This window comes from Acinonyx jubatus, chromosome B4, assembly GCF_027475565.1.
Source record: "Acinonyx jubatus isolate Ajub_Pintada_27869175 chromosome B4, VMU_Ajub_asm_v1.0, whole genome shotgun sequence".
Lineage (NCBI taxonomy): Eukaryota > Metazoa > Chordata > Mammalia > Carnivora > Felidae > Acinonyx > Acinonyx jubatus.
The window spans coordinates 56,281,029-56,307,382 of NC_069387.1; the positions used below are offsets into that span (position 1 = coordinate 56,281,029).

At 35.0% G+C, this 26,354-nt stretch overlaps 1 protein-coding gene across 27 annotated transcripts in view; it reads right to left on the bottom strand.

Moving 5' to 3' along the window:
- The window catches only part of SOX5 (SRY-box transcription factor 5), a 1,008,244-nt gene that overhangs the window by 547,686 nt on the left and 434,204 nt on the right, over positions 1 to 26,354 (bottom strand). For 25 of the 27 annotated variants that reach the window (XM_053225987.1, XM_027035741.2, XM_053225993.1 and 22 more), the window contains one exon: positions 2,667 to 2,778. The exons of 1 other annotated variant lie outside the window; for it this stretch is intronic. In XM_053225987.1, the coding sequence (XP_053081962.1) occupies positions 2,667 to 2,668 (2 nt within the window). In that variant the 5' untranslated portion in view covers positions 2,669 to 2,778. Of the gene's footprint in view, positions 1 to 2,666; positions 2,779 to 2,994; positions 4,499 to 26,354 lie in introns of those variants that run through there. One more of the 27 variants, XM_053226005.1, reaches the window with a different exon arrangement.

Here is a 26,354-nt window from a genome sequence, read left to right on the forward strand (position 1 = left end):
AACCTCCAGTTATAAATTCTGAGATCATTTAATTTTCTACTGCAAATAATATGTTTGGAATATGAGGAAACAATCCATCCCACTTTTCTAGGAAACGATTCTTAATTTTTTTTCCTCTTTGGAAATCTTCCTTTTAATAGTACTTAAAAGTATATGGATCTAAATATTTACAGCCTCCATTTATTCAAGCAACAGGCAAAAATAAAGGCATCTTGTTTCTGCGCACCACCTCCCCCCCAAATACAGCCAACAGGGTCTCAGTATAATGAAGAGAAAGACAGGCCTCTTTAGTCTTCACCATTCTTCCAACTAATATCCCAGAAATGGGCCAAAAAGCAGGCAGAGGGACTTACATTCCCCTAGGAATGCTGTGAGCAACGAGTGAGAATCTCTGAGCTTACATTTTAGAATTCTTAAAAGGAAGTATAGACACCCATGACCATAAATCTCAGCTTCTTTGCCCAGTAAATCAAGGTTGTATCAACACAGGGCTACCGAATCAAAAATATATTGATCCTACATATTTTCAGTATCAGTCTAATGGCGAAAGTAGATTTTAACAGAAAGGATTCATTTTGAAGACAGACTGAACTTCTCCCCACCCCCAATAATGATGACCTCTGGAGAAGCTGTTTTAGTAACTGTCCACTGTTGTCATTTATATAATGTGGTACGTTTTTTTTTCTCATTAATATAAGAGCAGCATAGTATCACAGTTTCTGCTAGCAAAAGCTGCCTTAGTGAGGCTTGCGTTGACACTGAACTACCAAACATCGCCATGCATACCTGCCGAATCCAGAAGAAACTATCAAACACTATTTGGTAGAGCAGGGGAAGCACGGAGAGGAGACACACATACGGATTTGATTACTTGAATGTAAGTGAATAATCTGGCAATCTAATATTAATTAAGATATTCTGAATGATTTACTAAACACTACAGGCTAATTTTAGTCTTCCTTCTAGCTATCTATCTTCTGATCACTACTATTTCAGATGATTTGCTGTTTCTACTTGAATATGGCTATAGATTCTTACATTGATAAAATATTTTTTCCCCTAAATCAGTCATTCACAAACGTTTCCATCTCAACACATTTGAGAAACATTATACAATCCTATCGACAACAGCAGTCCATTATGGCAGTAAATCTTAATTAGGGACATATATTTAAAAGAGAAGTAATTTTTAAAGCGCCTTGTTCACTCGGCCTTCTGAATTGCACCCCATAGAAGGGTTGTATCCTATGGTTCACAATCATTTCCAATTTACTGAATAAAGTAGCAAAATGTTTAATTATCAGTTTTTATGCCTGAGATACTTATAATAAAATTGCTGATGACTCCTTAAAGAGTATTTAGATAACACCAGTAATATACTGGTTGCAAATGAAAAATACTGGTATTCATCCAAAAGTCAGTAACATATCTGTGTGAAAATATCTGTACATTTCAGAGGGTAAAAATATTAGTGAAGACGGAAGATAAAAGAAACATAATTTCTAGCTGATCAATAATTCCTTATTTTAGCTCTTGCTTCTAACAAATTCCTCCATATCAAGGAGAGAGCAGATTTTCTGCCTCATCCTAAAAAAACAAAGAATGACTGCTATTCCCTTCCCCCCAGTTTCTATATACAGTCACTAAAACCATCTGCATTCCAGTCGTCATTACAAATGATCGCTTTGCCAGATCTAGTCCCATAAATTGATATATTGGAAAAACTGGCATGAATATTTTAATGCTCTGACATCCTAAAGAATGAGCTTTAGGTTTTATTTTTATATATGAATATTAGGAATGTATATATGATTATACACAAATGTCTTTATATATTCATGCATAGAAAAATCAATCAAATAGAAAACTTAATTTTTGTTAATCTTTTAATGTATATGCTACAGAGTTATATTGTCATCTTTGATAAATGTGGGAAATTGAGGCACAGAAGTACCCTCTAGGTGATAACCAAACAGCATATGACAAAGAGCAGAAAGACTGGTAAAATGCCCATGCCTTATGTGCTTTCCTCTCTGGTCTAAACACCAGATTGCCATAGAGATTCCTATAAGGAATTCTTTAAGATGAGACCTGAATAGTTAAAGTAAATGAAAGATGTATTCTGAATGTGGGGATTCTCAGCTACTATATTTCCTTCTTCATTTCTGTAAAGTTAGTTGGCTCTCTACAAGTGTTTGGGATAATAAAAGCATTTATATAAAGTAGTTCTAGTAGCTTTTTACAATTATTAAACTACATCTATTACATAAGAAATGGAAAGCATATAAGTGTATTTTTTCCTTCAATGAAAGGAATTGATACATAAGAGCAGGTATAACAATTTAAGGACAAAGAATCAGTATGCCCAAAATAGGCGTTTAATGATTAAATATTTTAGATGACTAAGAATCAGAATATGTGATTTTAAAATATCTTGAAATCCCCAGAAAATGGAGATTGCCTCATATTGTAATTTTTTTCTTATCCTTATTAATCTTCTTATACTTTTTGTTGACGTAGATCTTGCTTTTAAAGGAAACAGCAAATCCATCATTTGCAAGTGTCTTTTCCAAATCCTTAACTTCACACTCAGTGAAAGTAATTATTTGCCTCACTTTGTAATGATAGTTGGCTAATGGAAGGGAAGCATAAACTCATTCACTTACATTTCTGTGTGACCATGAAGAGCGCTCCTGGAACGATAAAGTGTTCCTTCTTACTATTTGGTTAAAGACCACTGACTAAAACAGCCCGAGAGCTCAAGGAAACATACGGCTCCTGCAAGTGAGACAATAAAATTATATATTAGTAGGGTTATCTGTAACAAAGGCACAAATATAAGAAAATAACTATGGTCAGTGAGTCCCCTCAGCGGAAAAAAAAAAATCAGACTATTGGACAAATATTTGGATAAATGGAAATATTTGGATTAAAATATATCCAACGTATCTGCAAGTTTTACTGTACATTTCATTATTTTGGTTAACAGCTTACTTGTACCAATACACTCTCAGTGTCAGATAGAGCAAGATATGTGCCTTAAGCACTTCGGGGTAATTGGTGGTGCGTTTTGAGCACCCAATCTGAAAGTAAATCATGAGACCGTAGGGACTGACATTTAGAGACAGACTAAATTGCGTAACACTGAAATATCTGAACTAGAGCTCTGTGCACTTGGGAGGATTTGGAGAGGGATGCCACTGAACACCTGACAGACAAGACTGCTTTTTGTTGTTTTTCGAACCTACAAGTTGACAGAGAAGTGTCGACACCTTATGGAAAAACCTGAAAAACATTCCAGTGAGCAAGAGTTCTGCTGCTCTATTTTCTGTACTTTCTTTCTTTTAATTGTCATTCAGAACAACTTTTGAAGAACAAAGCCCAAGTGCGTTCTTAAGTTTGGCTCTTTGTTCACCAATTCAAAAAATAAACTTGCTTTGCGACGTTGCCTGACAAGAAATCACAATATTTCAGACACGCTCGACTTCTCAGAGGAATACACAGTAGGTATTGATGTTTTTTAAATATCACAGGTCTTGTATTTAAACTGAAACACAATAAAGGGAATATAGAATAGGAATGAAATAGAATTCTATATCATAACAAAATTATTAATGATATTTTGTTGTACATTGTATCAATGATGTCTTACTGCATAAAACTAATGGCAAAATTTGAAATTTGAAAAGCATCTAAAATACAAATTAGATTTTCACACAAAAAAAGAGGAAGTATAAAGTGAATAGGGGATACTGTTCTATAATAAATTTTAACGAAACAGTCCAGTAATGGGATGACAGAGGCAAATGGCAAAAACATTTACAAGCATAAAAGAAATCCATTCTAAGATTGAAACTATAGTATTTTTCTTTAAAAGAATCCAGTCTCTCAAGATGTGATACACGGAAATCCTAGTTAGGTGGGGGCTATTAGAGTCATCTAGTCATTTATTTTTTTCTAACTATTCTTTCATTTCCACCTACCCCCTCCTTTTTCACCTACTGAAATTCTACTCATCTATTTAAATGCAAGCTCCCCCATGATGCCTTACCTGAAATCTGCAATCAGACTATTAACTCTTTCCAAGATATTGCTTGTTTAATCCAGCCTCTGTCTGGGTGCTTTGTGGGATGGCATTTACTGCTTGACAGAGCACTGCATTTTTGAACTACTTTACATCCTAGAAAATTCTTTCTCACCGCAAGCCAAACTGAACTCCCTATAATTTTAGCATGCATTCAATAAACATTTAGAGAGTGGCACCTATTTAGTATTAAAATGGGTATGAGGTACAAATGTGAATAATGTACAGTATCTGGCCCAATTTAAATCCTGGCTGTGAGAAAGTTTCTTTTCCTCTTGATTTTAACATTATATGTGCTCATTATAGCTGTTGAAAACTTCATAAAACATAAAGAAGAAAATAGTCATGACCCATAGCTCAACTACCAAAGGGATGGTAACTATTGAGGTTTGTTGTATCCCGTCCTTGTCTGCTCCCTCCACCCTGTGCCCCCACCTCTCTTCAGTTCTCCCCACAACCCCAGTATCTTTCATCACAGTTAGAAGCTAAGTTGGTTTCTGCTTAGCTGGTTACTGCTACATACTTTCAACCAGAGTCCACCCAGAATGTTGGTACCCTAGAAGAAGGGAAACCCATTTGACCTCAAGGGCATTGGTTTTCATCCCACCCCTATTCCTGAAGAAAGTCCTCAGGTTACAGGAAAGTGGGTGTGGCTGAATTTATCTCATTCATCGTCTTCTTTCTCTGTTATTTTGGGGAAGAATACATCTCTAAAGAAAATTGTATTTATCTTCTAGTCCTGGGCCAATTGCTATTGATTTTTTTCCAATTATTTAATTGGATCTACTTTAATGACCCCACCAAGGAGAATTCTCTCTTTACAAACAGGGTCTCTATATTATTGGACCAGCAGAATATTATACTTCTTATCCAGTCCTGCTGAAGCGATATCTGTCCTAACTTGTAGAGGCTGAACCACATGGCATCTCTTGAAGTAGTCTGCTTCCCCAGTAAATCGCACCCCACAAGAGATAGTCTGGCCCATAAAGCCTACAGACTCTTCCTCTGGCAGAAACTGGTTAGACCTAATGGTCCTTTGTACTAAAATTGGGGTTAAGCCATTTTACTAAGGGCTGCATGTTGAGCGGACCCTAAGGATCATTATCCAAGTAACTGATGTAAGAGTTTCATAGATCAAGACAAGATACCTGTGTAAAGACACCTATAATTGATTGTAAAAATGTACACAAATTCTTCCCACACCTGTATGAATACCCATTTACAATGTAACTTTACAGCTGCTCCCATTAAGAGGTAAGGTCCATTTTCCCAACCCTAAATCTAACATTAGCAGTGGTCCAAGAAAGTACTTGTGTTTGGGGAGTGTTCACTCTTGCTGCTTTTTAGACCCCAAATATTTCCACACAGAGCCTGAGCTAATACACTAGAGGAAGTAAGACCATATGGTGAGACGCCCCAACCATCCAAATTGGATTCATACAAGAATATGAGCTAAATAAAATGGTGGCTGTTTTAAGCCACTAAGTTTTGAGGTGGTTTGTTAATAATAAAAAATGGTAATGGGTACAATACCTTTCTTACCCAATCTGTTAATCAATACTTTGTGGTTAGGGCTATTCAACCAGTCAAAATGTCACCAAACTGTGTGTTCCATGATCAACACCCTCAAAGGAACTTTTCTCCATTTTGTCCAAAAACAATTCATTATATCAAAAGAATACAATATTTTCACGTTTATCTGTATTGATACTTGTCACCCTAGTTCATTCATTTTAACCATTAAATGAATAAACCTTATACTTTGTCGGAAAAATTTCAGTTGTTCATTTTCTTCCAATCAAATATTGCCAAATTGCACTCCAAAGTCACTGTACCAATTTCCACTACTACTAAAATTGTAGGAGAGCTCTCACTGCTCTTCACCCTTATCAACATTGATACTGCCATTCATTTGTGGCAATCTGATGAGTATGAATGGTATATTATTTTAATTTGAATTTCTATCACAAGTGGTGAAGTTGCAGATAATTTTATTGGGCACATAAGTAAGATTCCTGTTTATCCTTGTTGCCCATTTTACTATTAGGTTGTTTGTTTTTTTTTCTTCTGCTGAAGTTTTAAATGCTTATCATTTGGTGGCTATAGGTTTTACAATATCTCCTGTTAGTGGCTTAGTTTTGTTTTGTTTAGTTCTTTTCATGGTCTCTTTTGATGTATAGAAAATGCAACTTATTGAGGCCAAATTTACTAACCTTTTCCTTTATGAAATCCTACTTAAACTTGAGGTCATAAAAATACTCCAATTTTTAACTGTAGAATTTTTGAAGTTTTGCTTTCCACTTTCAGATTTTCAAGCCACCTGGAATTTATTCTGTCACCAAGATCTAATTTTACTTTTTTCCATATGGATAACCAATTGTCCTTGTACCATGTACTGAAGAGCCCATACTTTCCCTACCAATTTGTAATGCCACCGTGGTCAAAAATGATGCCTTCATACATGAATTTAACTGTTTCTCGACTCTCAATTCTTCCCTTCTCTGATCTATATGATGGACTTAAAGCCAATCCATACTGTGTACACTTTTTGGCTGTATAATAAATAATTAAATTTTAGGGAAAGCCATTCTCAAATCTATACTTTTTCAAAATTGTCTTGGCTACTTCCTCCTTTCTTTTGTTTCCTCAAGTAAATCACCTACAAGTAGAGCCTCCCTTTGGGAATGGTTGGCGATAGCCTGAACTTTACTAAAGACTGTGCATTACAAACCCTCTTTTCACCCCTCACCATCTCCAGTCCCAACAAACACATGTGCATGCATGTATGTACGTACACACACACACACACACACACAGACACAGATTGTGCGATAGACAGAGGAGAGAGTTTTTTGATTATTCCAAAAAGCATAAGAAACGGGAAAAAAAGACAATTATAAATTACAGGATTTTACAATTAAGTAAAATAGAATTTGAATAGTTCCTTTCTTTCTTAACTCTATTAATATAATATTATCTTCCTCAAGTAGGTGATCTCCTCCTTTCTCATCCCATATAATGTTGGGGAACTTTGTTTACTGATTTGCCCTCTCCCTAGATTTTGTTTTTGTGTTTGTTTTTTGAAACTTGAACAGAGTCTACATTTCAGCTTTCCTGACAGAGGATTCCTGGTACCTCTTCCTCTTATTCTGCATTGGAATCCCTTTGATTGTACTATCAAAAATAACTTTTTAAATAGCAACTCATTCCTTTAGACTCATCCTCCTTCTTACAATCTGACACTGTATTCCAAGATTACCTTAGTCAACCTCTTAGCCAAACAGTTCATTTTTGCTGATTAAAATTAAATTCAAGGATCAATTCTTCTCATTGTTACTGTTATGTGTGTGTTTGTGTGTGTGTGCACGCGTGCGAGTGCGTATCTGAGTGGTAAAATATACATGACATAAACTCACTGTTTTAACGATTTCATAGTGTACAGTTTAATAGCATTTAATATAGTTGACCTTTAAACAATACAAGGGTTAGGGACTCCAACTCTCCTCGCAGTAGAAAATTCACATACAACTTTTAACTCTCCAAAAACATTACTAATAGCCTACCGATGACCAGAAGCCTTACCGATAACAACAGTCAATTAACATGTTTGGTACACTATATGTATTATATACAGTACTCTTACAGTAAGGTAAGTTAGAAAAGAAAAAAATGTTAAGATAACCATAAGGAAGAGAAAACACATTTACAGTACTGTACTATAACACCGCAGTGAATAGTTGGACTCAGGCAGTTCAAACCCATGCTCTTCAAGGATCAGCTGTATATTCACAATGTTATGCAACACAGCCTCTATCAGTTCCAAAAAATGTTCATCATTCCAAAAGGAAACCCTGCACCCATCAAACAGTCACTCTTCCCTTGCCCTCCCCCCTGGGCTCCTTCACCATTCTACCCTTTTATTTCTATGAATTTAACTACTCTAAGCACTTGATATACGTGGAATCATACAGTATTTGGTTTTTGTTTTTTTTTTTTTTTTTTACAGCTGGCTTATTTCACATAGCATAATATCTTTAAGGTTCAGCCATGTTGTAGCAGGTGTCAAAAAAGCTAAATAATGATCCATTGTGTATACATAACACACTTCATTGTTCCATTCATCTAATTATGGACATTTGGGTTATTTCCACCCTTTGGCTATTATGTATAATGCTGCTAGATACATTTGTGTAAAAGTTTCTATGTGGACATATGTTTTCATTTCTGTTGGGTATATATCTAGGAGTAAAACTACGAGGTCATACAGTAACTTTATGTTTAACTTTTTGAGAAACTGCCAAACTATTTTCCACAGTGGCTTCACCATTTCACATTCCAACCAGCAATGCATGAAGGTTCCAATTTCTCCACATCCTTACCAACACTTCCCACCACCCTGCTGGATAAAAAAGTTATCTTTCATTGGAGTTTTGATTTTCATTTCTCTAATGACATGACATTGAGCATCTTTCCTTGTGCTTATTGGCCATTTGTATACTTTCTTTGAAAAAATGTTTATTCAATCCTTTGCTACTTTTTAATTGAGTTGTTTGTGTTTTTGTTGTTATAAGTTACTTATATATCCTAGATACTAAACTCTTATCTTACACAATTCACAAATATTTTCTCCCATTCTGTCAGTTATGTCCTCATTCTCCTTTTTTTAAAAAAAAATTTTAATGTTTATTTATTTTTGAGAGAGAGAGAGCATGAGCAGGGGAGGGGCCGAGAGAGAGGGAGACAGAGGATCTGAAGTGGGCTCAGAGCTATCAGCACAGAGCCAGATGTAGGGCTTGAACTCACAAGCCATGAGATCATGACCTGAGCTGAAGCCAGACACTTAACCCATTGAGCCACCCAGGTGCCCCTATTTCTTCTTTTGTTGCTATACTTTTGGTGTCACATCTAAGAAACTACTGCCTAATTCATTTTCATAAATATTTGCCCCTGTATTTTCCTCTAGTACTCTTATAATTTTTAGTCCTTATTTTTAGGCATTTGATTCATTTGGAGTTAATTTTTACATATGGTATCAGTTAAGGATCAATTCTACAAAAAGGATTTTGCCATCTTTTGTATGTAAATATCGAGTTGTCCAGCATTAATATTAGTTTAAGAAGCTAAATCACCAATTAAACAAGTGAGCAATGAATTCAGTTCAATGTGAATAGTCTTCTCTCATTTTTTTTAATTTCTATGTGTTTTTATTTATTTTTGAGAGACAGCAAGACAGAGTGTGAGCAGGGGAAGAACAGAGAGAGAGAGAGGGAGACACAGAATCCGAAGCAGGCTCCAGGCTCCAAGCTGTCAGCATGGAGCCCGACATGGAGCTCAAACTCACAAGCCGTGAGATCATGACCTGAGCCGAAGTCAGACGCCCAACCAACTGAGCCACCCAGGCACCCCTGGTCTTCTCTCCTTTCTAATTGGTACCCAAATGTTTTATTTTCATGATATCTGTACTACTGTCTATCACACTCTCATTTGATGTACATCTTGGAATAAGCTGTGAACTTTCACTGTTGCATAGGATAGAAGTTCCATCCTATCTCACCTTTTTTTTTTAAGTCCACTCTGTAATCCACCTTCCCTTTTATTGCTATTTAAACTTTTGAGCATATTTGTATTTCACCTGGCTATTCTTGCTTTATTTTCAGAGTTCTGAGCATTTACAGAGAACTGAGTTCTGAGAATCTAGAACATTCTATGTCACACCTATCAACTTCCAAAGTTTCCAGCTTTACCAATTTACTTCCTTATCTTCCTTACTTTCCATAAGTTTTAATCACTAGAATGGTGTGATAATGTCTGGAAATAGGTAGTGGTCAGCGACTTTTGTAAGGCATCATGAGCCCTTTATTATTAACAGAATTGGTTACAGGTAAAGCTTAACTGAAACGATGTTAGTGCTCACCTCCTTATTTCACCACTTAGATCTATTAATATCTACATTAGTACTTTTCACCATGAGTTCTCTATTATAAATTTCCTGCTCTTAGGGTTTCTAAAGCCAATATTCTATTTTTAATCTTAGCATAATATTACAAAGGTAAGACTGCTTTGGAAATACTTAATTTAGGATACTACTTAACAAATCCATTCACACACACACACACACACACACACACACACACACACACACAAGCTTTCAACTGCTTGGGACATTGGTATAAATTTGACCCCTCTACTGAGTTCCTTCACCCGCTGATGTGCTAGCTGTACCTGTAAATTACAAGACTTATTAACAAGGGAAGTTCCCAGAAATGGTCATAGGGCTTAAATGGATTTGAATGCTATCACTGTCTTGATAAACTACATATTGTTTTCTGGATAGCAAAAGGAATCTAAAGGAGAGACTGGGTGGCTCAGAAAGTTAAGCGTCCAACCTCGACTCAGGTCATGATCTCATGGTTTGTGGGTTCCAGCTCCGCATTGGGCTCTGTGCTGACAGCTCAGAGCCTGGAGCCTGCTTCAGATTCTGTCTCCCTCTCTCACAGCCCCTTCCCTGCTCATATTTTCTCTCTCCCTCTCTCTCTCTCTCTGAAAAATAAACATTAAAAATTTTTTAAAAAGGAATCTAAGAATGTGAGAACAAAAGCAACATTGTCTTTAGTAAGACAACTTTCCTTTCCAAAAATGCTATGGCTTCTTCGTCTTGAACCCTCAGCTCTCACCTTCTCTGGACTCTCCCTGAAGAGGCAGGTCTGCCCAGCTCCTGGACACACATTGACCAAGTGTGTTACTCCCACCAGAAGGAAAGGTCTGGCTCTTGTCCATCCCTCCAATTTTATCTTCTAAAAAGTATGCTCCCCACAATTTGTGATGTCCCAACCACACCCACATCCTTCCTGTTCCTTGAACCTGGCAACATGATGCTCACCCCCAAGACACCTTGCTTGCTGTTACTGGACCAGGAAAGTCATCCTCTGCAATTCTTGTGACTGACCTGTCCTCATCCTTCAGCTCCAAGTTCAAAGGAAATCTTTCCATAGAGGCTCTAAATGTCTGCATCCTCTTTCCTTCCTTCATTACTAACACTCATGTCAATCTGTAATTACCTTTTTTAACTTAAACATTGTCTCCTGCCCCCAGTAGAACAAAGTTGCCAGAGCAAGACCTCATTTGAATTGTGTTTGCTCTGTCCACAGTTCCTAACATATAATAGGTGCTACATGTAATAATAAGTAACTATTGGAAAACTAAATGAACAGAACAATGCACATCAACTTATTGGTACGAAAGCTAAAAAAAATATGTGTATCATTCACATCTCTATCTTCTCTGCAGACTATGAATGGCAAAATATTACTTCTGGCTTTCTCCCCAATTTAGTATAAATTGCTATGATATACTCAGAGAATGAAAGTTACTTTTAACATTAATCTAATAGAAATTGGATGTATCTGGTCTTTCCATGCCAAAATAATCACATAGTTTTTAAAAAATATATATAGGAAAACATTTGGACTATTCAATATTTTCAATCATCTGTGTACCATTACCTTCCATTAAATTGGATTCTTACAAGTTTAGTACATATCTCTGTGTCAGAGGATTTTCTCTAGCCATGTCTCTCACTTGGTTCTATTTCCCAAGTATAACCCTGACATTACAAACAACTAGGCTCCAAATCTCCACTAAATTATCTGTTCTTCTTTACTGAATACAGAATTGTTGTTTTGGCTGGAATTAGTCAGGCACAGTTAGTACAATAACACTCAGTGCCTTCCTGTGTAGCACCTGCTACATGTTATTTATTTCTTGTTAGCTACATAGTACAACAAATTGTGTCTTTTAACAGCTCATTGAGTAGAAGAAGAGAAAGTGATGGCAGTGGGATTGTTGAAAATGTTCAATGGTGTCAATATATTTCTTCTCAAATAATCTAGCTAGTAAATTTGCACTAATAACATTTATTTCTTTGGAAAATTTCTCTGCCATATAATTTCCAAATGACCTTGAGCAGACAGCAGCATGAGTAGAATAAGTACAGACAATGACCCCTGGCTTTTAATCTGTTAGCAAAGGTTATTTTAATTGAATAAATGCAGTATATGGAAATGAACCAATACTTCTTTTCAAAAAGCTTAAAAATGTTAAGGCAGCATTTGGATGTTAAATTTCGGTAAATTATTTACAGTTTTTTGGATTTAACAGTATGATTAAATGCCACATTGTTAAGAGAATAAAATCTATATTAAGAACTCTTCCAGAGTGTTACAAAGTCATTGGAACATTTTCTAGAACAGCACAGCTGTACTAAGGTCTCCCAAATCTATGTGTATGCACACATTTTACATTTCTCATCAAATCCACTAATTCGGTTTTACCAATGGGCACGATTCAACAAACAGCACTTGAATAAAGCGCAGGGAAAAGCAGTGGCTACTATTTTTTTTTCCCATCTGTGAATTTTGCTTTATTATGTTAGAGACTCCAATTGAACTTTGTTTCAAGCTATTAACCTATGACAGAAGACTGTGGAGATAAGATTTCACTGACATATAGAACAAAGAAAAAGAAAGAGTGTGAAAATTACAATGACAAGGTTGCCTTAGCAGTTTTGAGGTGGTAAAATGAAATCCCTGACTAATAGGCCTTGCTAACATAGGAAGGGTGAGGAAGTGAAGAAAGAAGGACAATCTTGGGTTGAACTCGAGAGTCTTCCTGAGGACCCATAATAGATACACACTGCTGTTGCAAACTTGAAACTGCTAAGCAAATTAAAGTGTGCCTCTAACTGTTATAACTTGTGCAAGAAGTTCGCATGCAAGAATAAATTAAGAAGCATTAAGAGTAAATTGTTGATGTTATCTAAGCAGGCTTTTTTTTGTGAGAAAACACCAAAATCTTTGTGTTACATTTTATAAATTATTCAGTCTTCCTGGTTTTCAGGAACTCAAATATCTTCAAGGGTTACTTCCTCTCAATATCACTATCTTAATTTTCAATTGAACTAAAAAAATAAAGTATAAGAGCATTATAAAATAGTCTAACCTATGAAAGAATTATTCATGAAGATTATATAACATCATCTGAACAAGCCAATATTCTGTACCAAAGTTAGGCTCTAAATGCTGATTCGGGTAGTATTTCTCAAATATGGGATAAAAGATTATGTGCAAGATGTAATGGAGATATGAGCTTATTGTAGCTCATTAACAACAAAATCTTCTTCCTGAAAAACAATGCCAATGTTTTCCTTCCTAGCCAGCATACGTGTCTTCTGATGAGAGAAAATCGTTAAGGAAAGTCTTAGAGGCTTAAAGCTAGAAGGAATGGACTATTCTAGTGTTGTTTTTCCAGAATGAGCCACAAGGATAGGAGAAAGTTTCAAGTCCGTATTTTGCAAACAAATTTTGAATCTCTTTATTTTTAAAATATTAAAATTTCACATGCATTATGATATATATATCATATTATGTATATGTATAATATGACATAGATATGTGTGTGTGTGTGTGTGTGTGTGTGTATATATATAATTTTACCTGTGTTATTGGTTGGATCATTGTGAATATACACACAGGAACATTTAATGAATGTATGTTTAACTAGAACTGAAAAACTACTGTGTTGAGAAATACATAAATCAGAAAAGATTATCACAATGAAATGATTTAAAAAATTCTATACTGAAATGACTATTGTTAGCGTCAATTGCTTATTTACTTTAAGCAGTAAGTTACATCATCTATAGATTTTATTGATCCAAAGGCAAAAGAAATAATGCTCACTGGAAAAGATACTTTTATAATCTAGAGATCACTTCTGGGAAACCAAAGGCACATCTTTAGAAGATCACGTAACCCAGAGAGTTCATAGATGTAATTTAAGTAACCTCTGAAATTTTTCCATTAAAGTAATGAATTAAAAAAATAAATAGCCTATAGTACCTAAGACACATAGAGAATGCTTACTGACACCATAATCATCACTCTTGATACAGTGTCACTGCAAATAATTACTAACTCATAGCTCATGATGATGCAATATGTGCCATTCTGATATCCCATCAACAGAAGCCAGTGAGCAGAGCCAAGAAAAGTATCCTTTCAGACATGACTCCACTGAAGGAGATCTTTGCAGATGAGCCTGGATTAAGTCACAGCACTTCCATATCTTGAATGCAATATTATGTCCCAACATGCTATTTGGGTTTTATGGTCGTTTGGTTTATTCTTGGACAGCCACCTAACCAAGGGCCTTGCTCATCAGTAAATAAAGTCTCCGACAACTATTGTTTCACTCAAGCCACACATAATCCTGGCAGACTGGACTTATTATTTTGAGTAGTTCAGATCACCACATTACTATAATCTATAAGTCTCTGGATGGAAAGAATACTACTAAGAAAAAGCGACACAGTACATTATTCACTGAAGAATGAAGACAGCCATTACTTTTGGTCCTTCTGATAACATCAGTTATAATGTTGGTAGCTGATAAATTTATTTCACTGGTTCTATTGTCCCTTTTTTTGTCATGTCAAAGATGAATTTGTCCCTAAAACACACTTACTTAAAGTTTATATTAACAGCTTTGCTTCCAAGTACTCTTGTTAGAAAAAATATAGAAGTAAATGAATTAAACCCATTTTGCTTTTTAAAATATTTAGATGGAACCATGACAAATCTATAACCAGTCAACTAGGGAGCTGGTGAAATATAATGCAATTTCATAAAATATATAGTTGTTATAATTCAATTTTCAATGGAGATTATAAAATATTTCCTCAATTCTAACAACAAATTCTTTTTTGCCAGTGAGTTACTCATTTAATGTAACTATATTCAGAACATGTGAATGAAAGGGAATTTTCTGATAGGGAAAGGATTCAGGATAAATTTTTCTAAGAGACAATAAGGGCAGAAAGCAGCTTTAGTACAATCACAATCAATTCAATAATTACTTCTGTTTTTTCACAATTTAGGAAATCATGTCTCATTCTTTTCCCTGATACTTAAGAAAATCCTCCCTCAGTAAGAAAAGAGATTACTGTACCATACTACTATTTACTTCTTAATCTTAAAAATGTTAAGAAAAAATGGATGCCTGGGTGGCTCAGTCTCTTAAGTGTCCAACTGTGGATTTCAGCTCAGGTCATAATCTCATAGTTTGTGAGTTTAGCCCCACGTCAGGCTCTGTGCTGATGGTGCAGAGTTTGCTTGAGATTCTCTCTCTCTCTCTCTCTCTCTCTGTCTCTGCCCTGCATTCTCACTCTCTCAAATTAAATAAATAAACTTTAAGAAGCAAAAAAAGAAAAAGAAGAACAAACTTTGCCCTTAGGATAGAAAAGATTTCTCAAATAAAGCATAAGAAGCACAAACTACATGAGAAAACAATTGACAAGTTTGATTTTGTAAAAATCAAATATTTGCACTTCACAAGACACTGTAAAAAAATGGAAGGCAAGCTAAAGAACAGGTCAGTAGACTTGGAATACATATATCTGAAAAATAACTTGTATGCAGCAAAAGGAAAAAAACCTCTTATAACTCCAAAATCCAAGAAACAATTCAATATAAAACGGGCAAAATTTTTGAACATACTTTTTCATGAAAAAAGATGATTTTTCATTTTAAAAAGCAATGACCAGGGGTGCCTGGGTGACTCAGTGGGTTAAGTGTCTGATTTTGGCTCAGGTCACGATCTCATGGTTTGTGAGTTCGAGCCCAGTGTCGGGCTCTGTGCTGACAGCTCAGAGCCTGGAGCCTGCTTCGGATTCCATGTCTCCCTTTCTTTCTGCCCCTCCCCAGCTTGTACTCTGTCTCTGTCTCTTAAAAATAAATAAATGTAAAAAAAAATTAAAACAGCAATGGTCAGCTAGCACACAAAAAGACAATCAATTCTGCTAATCATGAGGGGAAAACAAAGTAAAAGCACAATGAGATACTACTTTATACCCATCAGAATGACTAAAAGGTAAAAGACTGACAATGCTGAGTGTTGCTGAGGATATAGGACCAGTGGAACACTGACACAACACTGCTGGTGGGGATCTAGAAATGTCGCGCCTACTTTGAAACCCTGTGGCCAGTTTTTTATTAAGCGGTATATAAACTAACTATATGACTCAGCATTCCATCCCCAGGTAATTACCCTCAAAAAATGAAATATGTGACTAGATAAAGACTTACACACAAAAACAGTCAGGCATCTTTATTCAGAATAGCCAAAAAATGAAAACAACTTAACGTTCATCATCAGGGGAATGGATAAAGAAGATGTGATATATCTATACAATAAAATCCACAATACAGAATGAACTATTGATAAACACAATAGTGTGGTAAATCTCAAAAAGTATGCTGGATTAAAAAAAAAAAAAAGGCAGACAGGGGCACCTGGGTGGCTCAGTGGTTAAACGTCCGAATTGGCTCAGGTCATGATCTCATGGTTAGGTAGTTTGAATTCCACGTTGGGCTCTGTGCTGACAGCTCAGAGCCTGGAGCCTTCTGCGGATTCTGTGTCTCCCTCTCTCTCTCCCCCTCCCCCATGCATACTCTATCTCTCTCTCTCAAAAAATAAACATTAAAAACAGGATTTTTTTGTTTCTGTTTTTTTTTTAAGGCAGACACAAAGGAGTACATGCTAGTATGATTCCATTTATTTGAGATCCCAGAAAAAACGCACACTAATCTAGAGAAAACAGATCAATGGTTCAGACCAGAAGCGGAGGAAATGACTGCCTTACAAAGGAGCATCCTCAAATTTGGAGGCTTGGAAATGCTCTGTGACTTAACTAAAGCTTACCGATTTGTACATGTTAAACGAATGCCATTAATTGTATGTAAATTACACTTCAATAAAGATAGTTTTAACAAAAGAAGTACCTCCTCAAGTCATTGTTTGAAAACTGTGTCAATAAATATGATTGTGCATAATTATAGACTATTCTATTGGCAAAATATCCAAAAGTACATCTGGCCTCCAGGCAAACGAGGCAACGTAAAATGTGAAATAATTCATGCAAAGTGTATCTGCTAAATATTATAAAGACAAGTGAAGTCAAAAGGGTTGAAAATCACAAGAAAAATTGGAATCCATGTGACTGAACATGAATAAAAGAAATTAGAAATACCCGAACAGAGATGATAAATTTGATTAGCTAGTCTCCAAGACCAGTGAAATCTAATACAAAAACCAAATAAGACAAAGCTGCCAAAAGATGGAGGTGCGATAAAGAACAGCCCTAAAAGTATTGAGTTAATACTAACGATCCTAAGTGGAAGAAATGAAAATTAAAGCAAGCATTTGATTTTTCATATGCTCTTCCTCTGGCACTGTGCCTGTGTCTGGCTACCGGGTCCCTCTTAAAACTCTTCTGTATTCCCTTCAGGCAAATTTTGTTTCTTGAGCCCCAAACAGGTTATAACACCTAGATTAAAAACAAAACGAAACAAAAAAACAAACACTAACAACAACAAAAAACTCCTCAGTACTATCTGCCTCATATATATCCCAACTGTGAGCATCTTTGAGGCACCAGCCCTCTTTATTTGGAAAAAACATCTAAAACGTGCCATGCATGAAATTACTCTGAATACTTCTTATGGTACTAGTGTAGTTGAAGAGATTATAGCACAAGGAAGAATGAATGTGGATTGATAACACCATTTCAACACTCCAAGTATACCTTGTTGTTAAATATATTAAATGTGGAAGGGCATCTTGTTTTTCTCAAAAAAGTTGTGGAAGTAGAAATATTTATGGCCTCATAGGTTATAACAATTTTTAACAAACTACCGCTCACACATTAGTGAATTTTAAAGCAGAAAGGGCCAGGGATTCTTGCTGGAGAAAAAAAAAATGCATTAGTGTTTCACTGCTATTTAGTGGAAGTATGTTTTACTCCTTTTAAGATAAAGCTCCCAAAGGAAGGGTTTAAAAGGAGTTCCTGCATCTTTAACCTAAGAGGATGAAGACCTTGATATGAAGAAAGGACAAAGCTAAGATTGCAGGGGAGAGAAAAGAATTGAAAACAATCAATGTGTTGATGCCAGCTTAAAGAGGGTCACTGAGAGATCAGCTTTACCTGCATCTGTTCCTTAATTAAAAAGAGAAAGATGACAGTGTCCACTACTCATCACTATGGTAACATTTAAATATCAGGCAATTTAGACCAGCAGTCCACTCAAAAGCAAAGCCAAATGAATGTTTCAGTAAATCCATATAATATATAGTCTTCAAAAAAAAAAAAATCTGTGGCAGGGCTACAGATAAAGTTTTAAAGTCAAGTTGAGTGTTTATTTTCCTCAGGCATCTCATAAGTTAGAAATATCAAAGAAAACATGCTAACGAAGAGGCAGAATAGGATACGAAATGTGTAAAGGGGAAGGCTTTTAAAAAAGCTTTTGAACAGATTTTGATTGTTTCTCTGTACAAGTTGTATTACATTATCTTTTGCCTTTCACCATTTCTATGATCCGAGTTACATCCGCCCTAATTGTCTATGATTTGCATTGTTCACTCTGTTCCATTTTTAGTCTGCAGAAATATATTTTCACTTACACTAATTATTGTTTGTGTATGTTTTTTGTTAATTATAGATTTTCCATCCTTTTATCTTCTCGTTTCCCATTTTCTTCATCCAATTCATGCATCATTATTACTGTCATCAAAGAACGTTAATTGGTGAAAAATGTGGTTTTCTTTTCAATAAATCAAGCTAAACTTGTAAAACTTCTCATTACCTGAGTGATGTTGTGTGATGTCCCACATACTGTATGATTGACTACTGTCAACAAGTCACCTTGTAGGTGTTTGTTCTCTATGTATCTTTCCAAAGTAAAAAGAAAACGTAAAAAGTTTAAAATGTTAATTATGACCAGTATAAACACGGCATTTGTTTTTACACCAATAGCATATGTATCTGTTTTATATTTTATACATATTTTTATAATATCAGAAAATGATTATTATCAAACATGACTTTCTGATGCGCTGCACTTGTAAAATGCATATTAGTGAATAGAATATTACCTTTACATATTTAAGTCCTTTACAAAGAAACAGGCTATTTTCCTACTTAAATGTTACCTTTCTCAGAACAGTAGCAGTGTCCTGGGCCAGATAAGTATTTTTCAAAAAAAGGAAAGTAATAACACTGTTTGCTTAGGCAATATAGTTTTCTAATTGATATTGAGTTCATTACATGGTCATCATTAATGCTATTTTTACTTGAACATGATAAAGCTATTTGATTTAGCAATATTCTAAGTTTTCTCCACATCACTGGGCATTTATCTCTACTCTTCTGGTCCTGTCTCCAATATTCTGAATAGTAGCATATTTGAATCCTGTAGGCTTAATATTATAACAACATTTTACTCAATCAAAATGAATCTTTACTTTGAAGGTTTTATTATACAGCTACTACAGAGAGTTTCCTTAAACATCTTGCTTTGACGGTATAATTTTAAGCAGCATTTTTGTAGTCAGTAATAAATTTTTATATCATCAATTTTCCTTATTCTTTCTTTAAAAATGTAACTAACTCCTGGCCACATACATAGCAGCACCAAGTTTCACTATGACTACTTTAAAATAGCTAGCCAATTTAAATGAAAGAACACAAAATAACTGGTGAAATTCTTTTCTTTAAATAGTGTGTTGAAAAACTACAAAAGCATCACTCCAAGTTTTAAGATATTCATCTTTTTCTAGTTTTAAAAAAGTATGCACCTTTACTGCTTTCTGCCTCATTAAGGATTTCAAAAAAAGCAATTTAATTCACTGGGAGTTCCTTTATTTAAAATAGTAAAGACTTAGGGCACCTGGGTGGCTCAGTCAGTTGAGCGTCCGACTTCAGTTCAGGTCATATCTTGCTGTTCCTGAGTTCGAGCCCCACGTTGGGCTCTGTGCTGACAGCTCAAGAGCCTGGAGCCTGTTTCATATTCTGTGTCTCCCTCTCTCTCTCTGCCCCTCCCCTGCTTGTGCTCTGTCTCTTTCTCTCTAAAATAAATAAACATTAAAAAAAATAAAAAAAAATAGTAAAGACCGTCTTGACCTTGTAAAACACTTCTGAAAGTGAGAAACAAGTTGGGAAGTCTCACCCACACTCACCTGCTTCCTTATGCAAATCCTACAGCTAGCTGCTTCTCATATCCACTAGGGGGATCATTACACAGTAAAAATAGATTGGTCTCTTTATAGGTGTTTTCTTACTTTCTCACTTAATAGCCCAAGGAAGAAAAATAGTTTTAAACAACAATAACAATAAAAAAGCACTGCAACAGAACGAATGGTCAAATATTTTATTAATATTGGAAGTTAAAAATTACTTGTTTTTTAAGCTACTATTTTAAAACCCACATTTGGAAACAAAGCCGACAGCCTATGCCCTAGTTTCCAAAAACACTGAAGGCAGAAGCGGAGCCCTTGGAGAACATATATCCAAAAATTCAAATACGGCATAGCACAAATTTACCTTAGGGCTAATCTCACTGAAATTTTTGTCTGATGATACGTTATTGGAATAATGATGTTCACAGTTTTGAAAAACACCTTACAAAAATCATCGACTGCATCCCTCTGTCCATAAGGGATATCATTCACCAGTGGTCCTTCAATAGTTTTGGTCTATGGATTACTTAAACAAAAACATAAAACTGAATATTTTGTAAGTCAACTACCTTGCCCCATCCTCTTGCCAATGCAAAGAAAGCTTTCAAAAATTCGTAACAAGCCTATCCTTGTGTTTTGTAAAGCCCAAAGAGTTGCTATCATGTAATAAGATATTACAAAAGTCATAGAGAACTACAACATGCACCTTTACAGCCCAGCAGTAATCTAGATTACTAGAAGTAAGAACCTTCTCTTACTCAGTTTTGTATAGTTAGCCCTGGTCCCATATCAAGTGTTCATTAATTCTTTCAGAAAAAAATGGATGACTGACCTAGGAAGAAATACAACCACTAGCTTCCCTGTGATTCAGATATAATGATATACAGTTCAGGTAATCAGGGAAATGCTACATTCTCAAATATCTCCATAAAGAAGACATTAGAAGTATCTCATTGTTGAGGATTAAGGTGGTACAGATTTAAAGAATCCTGAGGGTCTGTTTCCCAAATTTTACATTAAGTCGGAGTTTCTCAACTTCAGCATTATTGAGAGTTTGGGTTGTATAAATACTGTGGGAGACTGCATCCTAGACCTCTGTTTACTAGACACCAATAGCATCCTCCTGTTGTGATGAGCAAAACTGGTTGCAGGTATTGCCAAATGTCCCCTGGGGAGTAAAATCACACCCAGTTGAGAACATTGCACTAAGCAAATCAAATTTCTGAACTTGAAATCACCAAGAGAAATCTGGAAAAGGCTTCATGGAATATTTTAAACATTAGATAACATCTATCAAAGGGCAAAGTTGACAGTTATCATCTATACCTTGTGCTGCAGGAAATAAAGAGCATGTGCAACTCAGCCTGTGTGATGTATTAGGCTAGTGAATCCTGTCAGATTTTGAGTCTTACCAAGTCCAAATACATTACCAGAAATAAAAGTCATAATTTAGTGTCATTAATAATAGCATTGAAAGATATTAATATATCAGTTGTTTTAATACTATACAGATCCGTGCATATCATTGAGAAACAAATCTGTTATCTGTCTGGTGTTGCTAAAAAAAAATCAATGTTTATCGAATCCATATATTTTAAAGTTGGAAATTCTAATAATTCAGGTTTGTAAGCTCATTCTTATAACCATGATGTTCCTTATATGTAAACCTCTAATAAAGTGGCTCTTTTAAAAAGGCTTTTTTGTTAAAATCTCAAAGCTGAGAAAAAAAAACATTAAACCTTAGAATTCTGCTTCATGTTAATTCTTCAAATATGTGATGAGTCATAGGAAGCCCTCAAAAGCTTTCCCTTTTCTTTAGTAATCACAACTTCAATCATTACTCATAAATTATTTTCCTTGACCTTTAATTATTTTAGGTTAATCCACCATAGATATTTTCTACTCCCTCTATACTCCTTCTTAACGGAACAATCTCTACTTGGTTCAGCTTTTGTAGACTCTTGCCACCACCAAGAATAGTGAGATATTAACAGTAGCATATTTCTTTCTATATATAAAGTAGCTAAGTGTTTTAATCATCACAACAACCAACCAAATACGGAACAAGGAACCTTTCGCAAAAACAAACAAACAAAAGAAAAAAAGCAACTCTAGATCCTTTTTTACCATGATTAAACTACTAAAATATGGGCAAATATTTCAAGATGTTTAGATGATTTCACTACTGGAATAAATAATAACATCATCACCAATGATAGTCTGCTGAAACCAAAAGATCTGATAATTATCTAGATCAAGGGTTTAGCAAACTACAATCTGTATGCCAAATTCAGCTTGTCATTTGTTTTTGTAAATAAAGATTTATTGGAACACAGCCACACTCATTCGTTTGGGAATTCTCTATGGCTGCTTTTATACTATACTGGCAGAGATAAGTAGTTGCAACTGAGACCATCTAGCTCTTGAAGCCTAAAATGTCTACTTCCTGGCTGTTTATAGAAAAGGTGTGTTGGCTTCTAGGGGAGAATATTCAAGCAAGACTTCATCAAGTAGGAACAAGTAGGTGAAAAGTGCTAGATTTGTAATCATGTGCTAGATTTATACTCAGAGAATTGCCTTATACTACTTACTTCTAACTCATTGCTTTTAAAAAGCATCAATGGAAAGAATTTGTTCAGAATTCCGTTTTTCTTTTTAAGTTTATTTATTTTGAGAGAGAGAACATGAGCGCAGGAGGGGTGGAGAAAGGAGAAAGAATCCCAAGCGGATTCCACACTGTCAGCATGAAGCCTGACGTGGAGCTCGATCTCATGTACTGTGAGATTATGACCTGAGCAGAAATCAAAAGTCAGACTCAACCAACTGAGCCACCCAGGCACCCCCAGAATTCCTGAGTTTTATTTCACTATTTGGAAGCTTATTCTCCTGTTTCTTATTAAAGACTGAAAAATTAAAAAAAAGAAATGTAATCCTACGATTTAGATCACTGTTTCTCCACCTTATCAGACCTAAGACACATTTTTAAATGTTAAAGGCCCTCAGGATAAGATTTTTATTATCCCCTTACTATTCTGAAATGAAAGCAACAAATAATATAAATTATAGACAATGATTTCAACAAAATCAATATAATTTCCTAGCTGTAATATAAAAAAGTAAATAAAGAGGAAATAATTTATAATAAAATCATATGTATTCAAAGACATAAATGTGCAATGTATCTATACTGGAAAATCGATTAAGTTAGACATTTGCAACTACATGTAGAATCCCTAAAAATCCAAAGGTGAAAATGCAGATTTACACAACTGAGCTGTCATTTGGTATTTATTGTATATCATAAGGTGAAGTCGTGCTTGGAAATGATGAACACCTTTAGTAAAGTTCCAAAAAAATACAATATAATTTTTCTTTGTTTTATCATTTTTTGGTTGCATTTATAAAAAATTAATGTATATTTAACTATACAAAACCCTTTGTTTTGGCATGTAATACAAAGTCAGGCCTTTGGTTCAGATAACTATAAACAATATAAAATTTTAATTATTACACTGTAATATTCAGTGTTTCTGGCTTAAGATTGTGGACATTCTTCTCCAATCTCTCAGAGATACCATGAAGTTGTAATAATGAATTATAAAGAGATTAAAACACACACACACACACACACACACACACACCAGTGAAGAATATGGTATGGAATGATCAGCAGATTAGAATTTTTGACATTTCTGGACACTGAAAAGGTACAGGAGGAAGAATGACTGATCACACAGAACAGAGAAAACTGCAACCTAGAAGAGACATAGAGGCACTACAAATGAAAATGTGACTGGGAGCCCTGTTATACTTTAGGAAGGTTCAGGATTTGGAAACTTTTGCCAACGTGGAGTGCTAGAAGGGAATATGAAATGGAAAACCTGACTATTATGGGAATCAAATCCCAAGTCATCCACTTCATCCCAGTGTGCATATATTCTGCAACTTGGCAACACAGAAAATTCCCATGAAAAAGAGGAAAGGCAGGAAGGAATCAGGGAGGTAAGGAAAGAGAGAGGGAAGAGGGGAAGGAAGAAACAACTGGAAGGAAGGAAGGAAGGAAGGAAGGAAGGAAGGAAGGAAGGAAGGAAGGAAGGAAGGAAGGGGAAAGAAAGAAAGAAAGAAAGGGGGAGGGAAAGGGTTGAAAGGGGAAAAAAGGAAGGGTTTTTGATAATGAGATTGATAATCCTCTGAGAAAAGACCTCTCTGATTTGAAAGATTAAGGACAGTTTAGAATTGTGGCCATTTGTCTGAGCCTCCCCAAGTGAGGTTTGCCTGTCCACAAGCCCTTTACCAGACACAAGAGCTGACCCAACTTCTCCTTTTACAATTTTATGTAAGCAATCAAGAATCAGCAAACACCTGAGAAAAGTTTGCAGCACAAAAAGGAATGACCAAATTAAAAAAAAAAAAAAGATTTTAGGAAGAAAAGATAAATCAGGGAAGGGGAGTTTTAAAAAATTAAATCTCAAATTAAAATCTTCAGAGAGATTTGAAAAGATATTAAATTTATAAAATGGTAAGATTCCATAAATAATGAAGTATCAGAGAAGAAAGTGTATTTAAAAATTAAAAATAGGCTGAATTTTTAAATTCTGAGATAGGCTTAACTGTTGAATTGAACAAATATACAAATGGAATGTATAAGAGAAAGGTTATGTATGAAGGCTCAATATACAGTTTAATATACAGAATGAGATAAAAGAGAAAATAGAAATTAAAAGATATTAATCCAATCTATAAGATATTATTCTTTTTAATCAACTTTTTAGGTTTATTTATTTATTTTGAGAGAGGGAGAGACAGCATGCATGAGCAGTGGAAGGGCAGAGAAAGAGGGAGAGAGAGAACCTCAGGTAGACTCTGAGCTGACAGCGCGGAGCCCAATGCACAGGGCTCAATCTCGCAAACTGTCAGATCATGACCTGAGCTGAAATCAAGTGTCGGATGCTTAACTGATTGAGCCACCCAGGCACCCTGATAGGCCAAAGAGTGAAAAAAATGAGGATATGAAGAAGTCAAAAATTCCAAACAAAGAAATAAGGAGAAAGGAAGGCAATTAGAAACTTCAACACGAAAAACAAAGGGCTGCTCAAAAAGAACATGTAAGTGTAGTTTGCCTATTAAACGTACAATCAAAATATGCATAGTTCTAACAAGGTCAAGCTGATCTTGAACTTTTAGAATCAACATATAGATAAATAATTGGACATTTATTCATGTTTTCAGAATATTGTTACATTTTTAGAACAGAGTGCAAATGTTATTATACTGACATTGTTCATCCAGAAGTTTAGAGGACAGGAATTGTGGAGGAAGGTGGAAATGTAACCAAAGAAAAAGATAGTAACGCTAATAATAAAATGGAGTATCAAGAGTCATAGTGATACTCATTAAAGGTATAAGGAGATCCCCATTTTAAAAAGATAACCAACAGAGAAGCAGAGTAATATAACTACATCAAAGTATAGGAGAAAGAAAGGTGAGAGAATGTTATAAATGAGCAGAATACTAAACATAGTAAGATTCCATAAATAATTCCATAAATAAATTGGGCATTGCCTCAATGCCCAATTTGATACAGCAAGAAATACTAATATATGCACAGTATTTACAGCAGAAATTGTTAACATACATTTGGCATGGACTTCACTGCCAGTCTGGTGAAGCCTATGGAATTATTCTCAAAATATTATTTTAAATGCATATAATAAAATATATGGAATTTGTAAAGGAAATATATTGAAATACAAAAATCTAAACAAATATGAAATATAGCAATGTTTTTTTAATGCATTAAGTAACAAGACATAATTTGGAAGGAGAGATGAATGTAAACAATATACCAAGGTCAATTTTGTAACAATTGAAGGTCATAAAAATATTTTCAAATTCTATCACTGATAGTGTTACAGTACTGACAATGCTACCATGGATTACTGCTTATGCTAAATTTCAACTTAGATGTAACTTTTTCTTTTCTTTTTCTTATCCAAGCACACAGGCTTCCTGAACCCTATTCATCCACTCTAGGTTAAAAATTCCTGATTTAGAAGTATGGAGACGAAGCCAAACTAAATAAAAATGTTTGACTCTGGAAAATGCCATAGGGCATATGGGTACAGAACTGCTACTGTATATTGTTTGATTTTTTTAAATCATATGTATGTAAAACTTTGATAACATTTAAAATACTTAAAAT